The sequence below is a fragment of the Calliopsis andreniformis genome, unplaced genomic scaffold, assembly GCF_051401765.1.
Source record: "Calliopsis andreniformis isolate RMS-2024a unplaced genomic scaffold, iyCalAndr_principal scaffold0022, whole genome shotgun sequence".
Classification (NCBI taxonomy): domain Eukaryota; kingdom Metazoa; phylum Arthropoda; class Insecta; order Hymenoptera; family Andrenidae; genus Calliopsis; species Calliopsis andreniformis.
In genome coordinates, this window is record NW_027480432.1 from 4,550,835 (window position 1) to 4,562,138 (window position 11,304).

Here is an 11,304-nt window from a genome sequence, read left to right on the forward strand (position 1 = left end):
ACACATTATTTGTATTGTGACACGGGATACTTTTGTTTCATTTTCTATCTTTTTTTCTAATACAATTTATGTAGTTAACTTTTGTTTTGTATTCCTGACTTTCTCTTGTTCTACATATTCTGAGGAAAGTAGCGCAAAAGCATAAGTTTCTTTTCAATGAACTTTCGAAGTAACACAAGCTAATGCACATGCGCGTTATTTAAAATTATTTTCGTTATTACTTTTCAATACAGGTTTTTCACAATGTTCCTTTCCATATTTTTATATTATTAATATAAATATCCGTAGTTATTGTTTTATGTTTGGATACCAGTTTGTCGAAATAAGTTTACACACTCAAGTTCATTGAAGAAATTTAAAACTTTGAAGTGTGTACATGCGTCATCTATACACATAGCGCAGAATAAATAAAAAGTAAATTTTTTCTACGTGAATTGTCTTTGACAATGGCAATTTTTTTGTTTAATTTGTGGAAAAATAAAAAAAGGGTTAAAGGTTAAAATAGGGGTTGGTAACCCTGTATGGATGGTAACAACTTGGCCACCCTCGTTGCATCGCTTGTACAATGTATTTACATTATAAATTAGAGAGTATAATTCTTCTTTAAAAGTGAACGACGGTTTGTCTGCAGTATGAAACGTTCGGTAAAGACCTATTTTTCTATTTCTGATACTTTTGTTTCACTGAAAACGATAAGTGTCGATTTATTTTGTTAATAGTATAATTAAGGAAGGTTAGTTTGACAGTGATTACAGAGAAAATTTCTTGGAATTTAATATACTGGTATAATTTTTCGATAGTAATAAGACTCTATTAATGCGTAGAATTTAAGCTTTCTCACAAAATTTTATTTTCAGCAGAATATTTTGATTTTAATTCAGAATTTACAATTTTTCAGGTAACCGACGAAAATGGGGAAACAAAACGATCTTTCGTTAAGCAGGAGTGCGTCAATTTTACTTATGATGGCTCTTATCCTGCTTACACTTCATCTTCTTCATCCCCTTCAACTGTCACCCAACCATTACCTGGACAACCACCGTTACCTCCTATGCCTCCACCAACCAGTGGGGTTCCACCACCTCCTCATGTATTTGGACCAGTGCCTTCACAAGTTACACCAATTCAAGCCTGGACACATCCTCCCACAGCATGGCAATGGATCACACCACAAACATCACCTTTACCACCTCCACCTCCACGTGACATGACCGCAAACACGTTTCAAAGAGAAATGCCTCTGAGAGGTAATTATATGAGACGTGAAAGGTTTAATCACAATAGAAGCAATGTGTATGTTCAAAGAAGTAACTTTCATCGTAAAAATAGAAGGCTTGCACGGTATGGACAGTCTCAGGGTCAATTTGATCAAGCAGCATACTTTGGCGCCACATTGAGTACTAGTCTTGGCTTGGAATGGCAAAGAAATAATTATACTACATCTACAAGTGATGCTATTATGAATCATATGCCTGTACCTCTTCCTAATCACTCTCTACCTCCTATTCCCCCTGGGATACTGACAAATAGGCACACTGAAGAAGCATCAGATCAAGATGTTAAAATTGTTTTGGTAAAATAAGATAAATAATTAATCACAAATGTTGCATTTATACATTTTGGGTTAATGTGTATTATTATTTCAGGAGGAAGTTGTAGTAAAGAAGAATAAACAGAGAAAACCTATGTCTCAAAGTTACCCCAGCAGGCCATGGAATCGAGAAGATGCAGAGAGAGCTTTGAAAATTGAAAATGAATACAATAAGACAGTAAAAGCTCAGAGTTTAATAATCAAGTTCCCAGACCCTGATCTAAATAAAGATATTGTCAGAGAATTTCATCCTGGAATACAAAATATACACTTCCAGAGTCCTAGTGGTCCTAGGTACTGTTTTATACAAATGGCAGAAAGTGTTGATATTGATGAAGCCATAAAAGAGTTGGAAAAAATACCCTTTGGGGTTGGTCATTTAAAAGTTGAAAGGAAGTCCTTAAGGGATGAAGATAACCCAATGCCTGAGGAAATAGATCCTTACACGTTATACATAGGAAATTTACCAGAATCTGTTAATGTTAATGAAGTAAAAAGTAAATTCCCGACAGCTGCGCGAGTAGATGTAGGCTATGCACAAAAAATGAGAAATACTCGGTGAGTTTTATTTGTTATATATAACGTCTTGTAATGTGATTTTATTAAACATGTCGTTTATTTCGTTTTACAGTTACGCTTTTATAAGATATAATAGTGTTGATGAATCAATATCTGCTTATAAACAAGCACATGATTTAATGTGGGATACCAGAAGTATTATAGTTAGATTTAGAAGACAACGAGGTAATACTTGCCTTCCTGGAGAACCTAAACCAAATGTTAAAAAAGTCAAAGAAGAATCAAACTCACAAGTAAAGAAGGAACAAAAGGCAAATAATGCTGAAAAGAAACTAGATACTGTAGTAGAGAATAGATTACAAGATAGCTCTAGTAAACCACAAAACAAAACGGTATCTCAAACTCAGGAACAAAACACTAATTCACAACCATCTCCTTCTTCCTCTTCTCATGTACCTACTTCAATTGCATCAGTTAAATCAGTACAACAACAGCAACAACAGCAACCATGGGTAAGATACATGTTAATGATACATTTTAAATGGAAAAGTGGCTAAAAGAGTGATTTTAAATCGATAATTTTTTAGACTGGCCAACCACCTCAAATACCTTCAGCGTCAGAGGCACCTCCACCTTGTTCAACTGAAAGAGAATCGGTCGCAGAAACGATAATGATTACGGAAATTAAGGAAGAACCAGAAGATTACGAAGAAATGGATATGTCATGTAATATACACTCCGATGAAGATATAGACGATGATGTGGATGATGATGACGATGACGAAGAGGAAGAAGAAGAAGAGGACGACTCGGATGACAATGACGATGATAATGAAGATGATTATGAAGAAGATGACGAGGAAGTGGATGAAAATGGAAGATTATCGTTTAATGACAAACAAGATGAAGTTGCTAAAGATAACGAACCATCTGATGTAAGTAGAATATACTTAATAATTTGGGAATATAACGTGAAATACAACTGAGTGGTAATATTCTCTGTTTCAGCATCTAGACCAGATGTTTAGCGAATTGGAGAACATGGCTGGTGATATCGGTTTTTAATACATTACACATACGCGTATTACTCCCACGCTGATTAGTATTCTATTTTTAAGAAATTTAATTTCGTATGTAATTTGTAAATATTCCTAGATCTAAACTGTAACGAGTGAGACTGCATTTATTTAAGTATGATAGCTATTTAGTCATATTTAAATACTTTTATATCCCATACCTTATGTCATAAATTTCTACATCTAAAAATACGGTCACACGAAATTCCTTATGTAAAACAAATTGTGAATATAATTAAAATTATTTTCCAGTATTTTCAGTTCGAGTTCCTTTATGTTGGCAATATAATTTCACTTCTCCACTACATATACTACTTATTCTACGTTCCTTTATGAAAACCTTCATATTTTCTATTACTTTTCTTGGCTGCTTTAAAAAGAAATTCTAGCTTCAAAAGTTTTCAACTACAATTTTGATACACACCACAGGCGCATGATATAAATTGAAAAATAAAATAAAAGCAAATTGCAGTTTATATTGTTGTAAAATGTTTTTCTAAGACGTATATACGTAACATGGCATAATTTTTATCGCAACATCCTTTTGCAGAGTTAGGGGATGTATAGTAGCCGCGAAATTTCGGTTTAAAATTTGAACGTGTTTCCTGTAATTCACGAATGCCATCTACTTCCAGGAACATTCGGCAGTAAGAAAGCGCGGGTATCGTTACCGGTCTCAATAGTTCCGACGAGTGACGGTACTTGTTGCATTCTATCACCTTTTGCAAAGTAACTACGAAGAAAACAAAGCCGCAAAAATGTTCGAGGCACGTTTGGTACAAAGTGCGATTTTGAAGAAGGTGCTGGACGCAATAAAGGATCTTTTAACCGAAGCTACTTTCGAATGCTCCGATTCAGGCATCCAAGTCCAAGCTATGGACAACGCTCACGTCTCTTTGGTTTCTCTAAACCTTAGAAGCGATGGTTTCGACAAATATAGATGTGATAGGAACTTGTCGATGGGAATGAGTATCGCATGGTGAGATTCAATACAAGTTTTAAGGTTACATATTTTGTAACAGTAAGACAAAGAACAAACGTGTCTCTAGAAAAAATCTTTTATAGTTTTATCACGCTTGTACGAATGAAGTTTTTCTTATGTTTTCTCTGTGTTAAAGTTGAGATAAGGTACGTCTTTTCAAACGAAAATTGTCTTTTAGCATGTCCAAAATCCTACGATGTGCTGGGTCAGAGGATACAGTGACTCTGCGAGCATTGGATAATCCAGAACATATTGTATTTATATTTGAATCTCCAAACAAAGAAAAGCTTGCAGAATATGAGATGAAGCTTATTAATATGGACCAGGAGCACCTTGGTATTCCGGTATGATTTCTTTGTTATATGTTGCTATATGATAAGTAGAGAATGGGTTTTTATTGTATCATGATCATGTGATTTTTTTATAGGAAACCTCATATTCGTGTGTTGTGAAAATGCCATCCCAAGAATTTTCCCGTATTTGTAGAGATTTAAGTCAGTTTGGAGAATCAATTACGTTTGCATGCTCTAAAGAAGGCATAAAGTTCAGTGCTTCTGGAGATTATGGCCAAGGTATGTTGTTTCTTCATATTGATAAATGAAAACAGGGAAAATAAATAAAACAGTATTAAATAATGTACTTACAGTTACTGTAAAATATCTGCTTTGTCCAAGTAACATCTTGCAAAGATTCTTCAAGCACAAAAGTTATGTACTAACTGATAGACCTTCCAAATAGTGTTTACCTGCTCTTAACCTTCTCGCCACAAAAAGAAGGTCATACATGTATTCACTTTCATGCTTGTTGACACTTTCATACTTAAAGGAAATTTACATTTCTATAGTGAAACTCATTAAAATACAAATGAATTATGAAAAGTGTATATTCCAAATTGTAAAAATATATCTATACAATTGACATTAATATAATATTATTCCAGTATGTAAGATATTTTTTCTTTTTTCAGCTACTGTCAAATTAGCACAAACAGCAGATGCAGATAATGAAGAAGAATCAGTAATTGTCAATATGCAAGAACCAGTGAAATTAACATTTTCATGTCGTTACCTTAACTGTTTTATAAAGGCTGGACCTCTATGTGCACAAGTACAGTTATCAATGTCTAATGACGTGCCTTTAGTATGTGAATATAAGATTGGAGATATTGGGCATATTAGATACTATCTGGCACCAAAAATTGATGATGATGAAGAAAATTAAGATTCCTGTAGTTTTACTCTCGTATGTAAAGCTTAACATCATTCATATTGTGTATCATAACATTGATTGAATCCACGTAAATGCTACGATTTTATTATTTTTATAAGTATTGCGGTATTAGAGATTAGATGTCTTTAAGATTTGTCCAAAACAGAATGATAACACTACAGATATGAAAGAAGAGGTATATTTTGATATTCATTGTTGAGGAACGATAAAGGATAATTAAAAATACTTTGAAGGTAATATATTTAAATTTTACATTTAAAAGTCATTTGGCTCGTCACAGTGTTAGCGCAACGTAGAATTGACACTAAGATTCATAGTAGAGTGACACGATCATGATTAACATGGTAATGCAGTGTCATTCTTGTAAGATTCATATTGTTACCGTTTCATAAACTGTGACAATATTTTGATAATATTGCGTTATTTTATATGTAAGAAGAACTCAATATATTTCCAAAACATTTGATAAATTTTGAATTATGTGTTATCCTTATGTCCTAGCCTAATTGAAGTTCAAATTTTTTTGTTACTTACTCCAAGTACCTTATTTTTTATACCTTTCTTGTGTATAAGCTAGTTTAATATAAAAATACATAATTAGCTTACGAGCTGAGGGAATAAGAGGGCTACCATGGATGGAATAGCCTAAAAGTATACAGTTAAATCTTACACAATTTGGATCTCATATAGTTACTAAGTAATTAAATATTAATAGATGTTGATTTATACTATGAATTATTTTACACGCACATACTGCGAAGACCTGTATATCGTCATTTCTTATTTATATATGCTTAAATCAAATCCTTAATCAAAATAAGTATTTTTCACATTTTGTTCTACATATATTCAAGAAACGAATCAAAGTCGCAACAAAATGAGACACTTTGGCAATAGTAATCAGCCTCTTTGGTTTTAAAGCCCTGATATTGCTTTTGTGTTTTTAACAGAATACCTTCAAATTTAAAACAATTATTTTTACATGTAATAAAATAATAAATACATAGTAATATTAATAATACATTCACAATGATAAAATTTAACATAAGAAGAGATTCTAAAAGTAATCCAGTCAATGTTAAAAGAGAACTTATCAAAGCATTTAATACTTGCTCATTTTCAAAGAAGATGCCACGCTCGTTTCGATAACGTCTAACTCTTTTTGGACCAATCTAGCACATTTTATGCCGAGATCATTGATGCATCCATTATTCCTTCAGTCTGTGAGCATGATTTTAAAATACATATATATAGGATGTTGCGTGACGCTTACTTTTCAAATGAGATTACCAACAAGAAGAAAGAAAAAAACATTTACAATGGAAAAAAAAGGGTTTAAGCATTCGTGTTACCATTACTCCCGTACAAGCTAGGGTGTACGTACTTGTCATGCAATGTCCTTAGATGCCTAAGCAGATTACTTTTTACGTTAAAGCCTTTTTTACAATAGGAACAAAGAAAAGGCTTCTCCCCTGTATGCGTTCGTTGGTGAATTATCATCGATGCGTGGCTTGGGAATTCCTTCTGACAAATATTACACAACTTTTGATGACTGTGAACCCTTTTTGGTTTAGGCGGCGCCGAGTTATTCATCAAAGCCAATTGTTCCTCCGTGTGTTCTGTTTGTATATGACGCACCCATTCTTGAGGTGTGGAATACATATTGCCACACAGGTCACATTTCAAGGGTGGAAAATCTTTGCTATCGTCATCCACATCGCCCTGCACAACAATAGACAACGTTATCATCGAATACTTGAAGTGTTGCTAAGTTTCTTTACGTATTCACCTTCCGTCTTTTTCTTCGATTCTCAGTCATATCAGCGTGTGTAAACTCAATGTGTCTCACCCAGTCCGATGGCCGATTAAATGTTTGACTACACATGTCACACGTTAATGGTGTATATTCTTCTTCTTCATCTGCACTGTGTACAATTTCCTGTGCAAAACAAGTATAGTTACTAGTACATTGTCTATTAAAAAATGAAATATCTCTAAAGCACTATATACCGGCTTAATATCAATCTCATGATCTATCGTCAGCGATTCCGAAGGATCGATAGTTTCTTCCCAAATTGGTTCATCTTTTACCAAAAGTTCCAGATTCAACTCAGTCTGAAATGCATGAAAAGTGAGATACCTTATATCTAAAAACCGCAATATTACCAAGAATCATCTTATTTACATTTTCACCGTCCTCGCTCTTGGATTTATTAGATTCTACGTCGCTGCTGCTACTTTTTTTTTTCTTTCCATTCGCTTCCAGGTTTTCCTTATTCTTATTTTGTTCATTATTTTTGTTCTCTTCCAGTACCTTCTTAGTCTCTGGCTCGTTGGCCTTCTCGTCGCTCTTCTCGATACTCTTTCTCTCTGAGGTAGGTTTCTGAGGTTGAACATTATTCTGTACCGGCGTAGTTTGTTGCATACTCTCGACCGCCTTCTCCGATGTCGGTTGCACCAGCTTGATCTTTTGTATTTGCCCTGTCAGCGGAGGTTGCTCCCGTTTATCTCGATCAACCTTCTGGTTATTGGATTGTATATTTTCTTTTTTACTTCCGGTGTTCGATCTCCATAAGCCGCGAACGCGTAATATATCGCCCGCCTTTAACACTCCTTCCAATTGATCATTCGTCACGGTCGCTTCGCCGCTGTACATGTACTGAATCAGGATCTTTAATGTGCGGTAACCAATTTCTGTCGGCAGGACCTGAAACATGATTACCACTATAGTTAGCGAGGCGATTAGAATTTTTCAAACTGTCTTTAATTGTTTATGATAGACAAAGATACATATTGAAAATGCTTTCTAAGATACTGAATTATTATTCAGCTCTCAAGACCTACTGAATCTCTCAAAACTTTGAAAATTATCAAGACTTTCAAGACTCAAGATCTATTAAAATTCAAGATTCAGGACTTGTCATGATTTTCAGAAGTTCTAAGCTTCGAAGCATGTTCGGGATGACTCGAATTTTTCGTCATACGTGCAGGTTCGAGGTGTTTTAGTTGCCACCGCTATTCACGACTTATCTGTTTAATAACAGAGATAAGCGGTCCATGGAAAGTCTTGCACACATGCAAACGAGGGGTACGAATATACGAACCACAATAATTGGAGCGTTCGTATTCGCCCCGAAGTGACATGTTTGAAAAATGTGACTGAGATACGATGAGCAAGCGGCAAGGACGAATCGATGGGCAGCCACGTGCCGGCCACAGGACGTCGCCAACAAGACATCAGCGAAGGATTCTGAGTGGAGTAACGTCGCTACAGAGCTGTGCAGATGCGCGCCATAGCTGTGCCACTTGAGTTGATAATTTTCTGAAGCAGCGATGGCCATTTTTTCTGCACAATTAAAAAGCAAAATTCGTTAATATGTACATATATATAAATATAACGCATTGATGAATATCCAAGCCTGTTGCGTTTATTAGACTTCTCAATTATTTATGCCATAAAGTAGAATAATTCAGTAACTCAGTACGAAATGAATATTATGAAAAGTAATCCTGCGAAATTAATACCAATAAAAAATTCTGTAACAATAATACACCCTCGCGACTGTCAGTAACTGTAACAGTAAACAAATAATACTTCTACTATATCTACACGATCTCTAAGCAAGTTTCCGTTTTATTGACAATTTACATCCTCAAGAGCACATCAATGACGAATTGCCTCAGTTCCGATCAATTTAGCCATAGCGTCAATCGGTTCTCACGTATATCTGTATAGTCACAAAGAGATTAACACTACCAGAAAATCTCCACACGATCACGATGTATAGATCGGTGGATTTCGACGAAGTTTCTCTGCTAGCTCGAATATCACGGTACAGCAATAATTACGCACTGTAGCAACCCCGATTCACACCCTCGCCGCAAGATCCCGACGTTCGTGTTCAACGACGGCCTGGGCAAGTGTACACAACACCGAAAAAAAATCTGGGATCGAGACGGAGAGAAACGCTGACACACTCTCGAAATGACAATCCGATCTTAGATCGTTCCCGTGTCGAGGGATCATTGATTGCACGACGTTGCACCGTCGAGTCGCACGAACGTCGAGCCCAGAGATCTTCTGGCGGCGAGGGCTTCTTTTTTACGGCGCGTCGCAACTGTCCGACAACGTGGTTACCTGACGACATCGGCCAGAGGTTCGTTCGCGCCTTACGATTCACAGTTTTCCAATTGCCCCGTTGTAAATTCCCTCGAGCGTATTCGCGTCACTGGCACGGCGTATCTTGCACGCGTCGTTGGTGTTTTGAAAGGCGGTTCGCGCGGATACGGGACACGGGGCAGATATGAGCATCGAACCGCCGCGTAGGGGCCTAAAAATCGATATTTCGGTCTTTGCTCCATCCTCTCCGGCGGTGCAGCCGTGCTCGCTTTCGCGGCTAGGTAGGGTGCCCCCCTGTTCATCATCGATTTTCCCGGCTACCAATCGCACGCATCCATTTATCGCATCGATCGCCCGAGCTGATTTCAGCGTTTGCGTCCGTCCGTCCATCCGCCCGCTCCACGATTCATACCCGTGCACCCCGCCGCAACCGAACCCTCGCCCCCGCACCTCCCCTCTTTCGTGGGGCTCCGTTCATCCTCCCACCCCGAGAGCCTCGCCAGGCTACTGCCTTTAAGCTCTATAGACGCGGCCAAACGCGACCCTCCACGATCCTTTTCGACGCCGAACGTTTTCTGCCTCGTCCACGGCTCACCCCGACGCATCGTGCCTGTTGATATCTCTCTTTACGTCCCCTTGTCGTCAATCTTTTTACTCGTTCGCTTGTCACCGCGAGCAACAATTCCTTCTCGTTCCAGGGATTCTATGAATATATCGATTTTGGACAATTTGCGTATCGTTTTTTTTTTCTAATGACGCATATCGATGAAATTGGAGGTCAATAAAGATGTGCACGAGCGAGCTGAAATTGAAGAGCGTGGATTTTTGTTTCAGATGATTTTCCGTTTCTGCACTCCGCCGTTTCTGCACTCCGCCGTTTCGATGGATTGATCTGTATTTTGTATAGAAGAGATTTTAGATTGTGTTTTTGGGTAATGGGGCTTACCTAGAGTGCTCGAGAGGGGCTTAATGAATATTTTTTTCTTGATATTGATTTATGGTTTAGTGATGAATGTGTGGTAGCGAGAGTAGTTTAGATGCAGTTTTGGCGGAAGCCTTCTTGTAAACGGTTCCTTAACCTAGATGACTGATCTATAGATCTATGAGGCATTACAGGGTTAGTTTATACGTGCAGTAAAATTTTCGGATCGTCGCTGGCCTGTTCCTCGACGCACCCGAAGATGGCGTTCATAGTGGGATTCTTCGATTTTCAAGATTTGATTTGAATGTGTGCACCTGTCTGTGTGTGACGATGTACTGCATTGCGTCGACGACCCATTTTGCAATGGGAGCGATAAGTTGCACACTCTCCTACCCCTTAAATAATCAATCCCATGTTTCTCAGCGCAAACTATGAATCTCTCTTATCAGGAACAATAGACTTCTACTATTTTCTGCAAATTAATAGTATTGCATCACAAAACTCATTATTTCTTCCCTCATACCTTATCCATATCAAAGATCCTGCGTCATTGATCGATTCTTATCGACAGCAAACGGAAGTGCGCGATAGAAATGATAGAAATTGCTATTCCAAATACCTGCCAATATTTCGTCAAACTTATTTTCATATCTAAACCATTAATTGAAAACAAAATACATAAAAATATATTTACCAGGATAACTTACATACAATGAAATAACTAAACGACGCAGTGTTTTTGCAAATAAAAGACGGATTCCATGAATTCAGTCGGATACAAATTTCTTCACACAAGCATTCTGTCCTTTGATTTTGAACGTACTTTGTAGATTTCTCAGTATTGAGAGATTCGACATGGTTCTA

General features: G+C 37.0%; 3 protein-coding genes across 4 annotated transcripts; 2 read left to right on the forward strand and 1 right to left on the reverse strand.

Moving 5' to 3' along the window:
* Positions 1–520: 520 nt before the first annotated feature.
* Pof (RNA binding domain-containing protein painting of fourth) lies at positions 521–3,431 on the forward strand. Its single transcript, XM_076390759.1, has 6 exons — positions 521–644; positions 899–1,573; positions 1,647–2,149; positions 2,223–2,622; positions 2,698–3,045; positions 3,119–3,431. Exons 1-6 carry the CDS (start codon positions 633–635, stop codon positions 3,173–3,175), a joined length of 1,995 nt encoding a protein of 664 aa, XP_076246874.1. The 5' UTR covers positions 521–632; the 3' UTR covers positions 3,176–3,431.
* A 403-nt stretch (positions 3,432–3,834) lies between these two features.
* Pcna (Proliferating cell nuclear antigen) lies at positions 3,835–5,875 on the forward strand. Its single transcript, XM_076391143.1, has 4 exons — positions 3,835–4,165; positions 4,347–4,512; positions 4,596–4,740; positions 5,136–5,875. Exons 1-4 carry the CDS (start codon positions 3,945–3,947, stop codon positions 5,387–5,389), a joined length of 786 nt encoding a protein of 261 aa, XP_076247258.1. The 5' UTR covers positions 3,835–3,944; the 3' UTR covers positions 5,390–5,875.
* Positions 5,561–9,671, reverse strand: LOC143187134 (uncharacterized). 2 transcript variants are annotated; one of them, XM_076391140.1, is made up of 7 exons: positions 9,537–9,671; positions 8,503–8,744; positions 7,584–8,105; positions 7,409–7,513; positions 7,188–7,337; positions 6,783–7,120; positions 5,561–6,619 (listed from the first exon to the last, which is right to left on the reverse strand). In XM_076391140.1, exons 1-7 carry the CDS (start codon positions 9,544–9,546, stop codon positions 6,607–6,609), a joined length of 1,380 nt encoding a protein of 459 aa, XP_076247255.1. In that variant the 5' UTR covers positions 9,547–9,671; the 3' UTR covers positions 5,561–6,606. The 2 variants fall into 2 exon arrangements, with proteins under 2 accessions (XP_076247255.1, XP_076247254.1); XM_076391139.1 differs by having other exon boundaries at positions 5,561–7,120.
* Between the last annotated feature and the right edge of the window lie 1,633 nt (positions 9,672–11,304).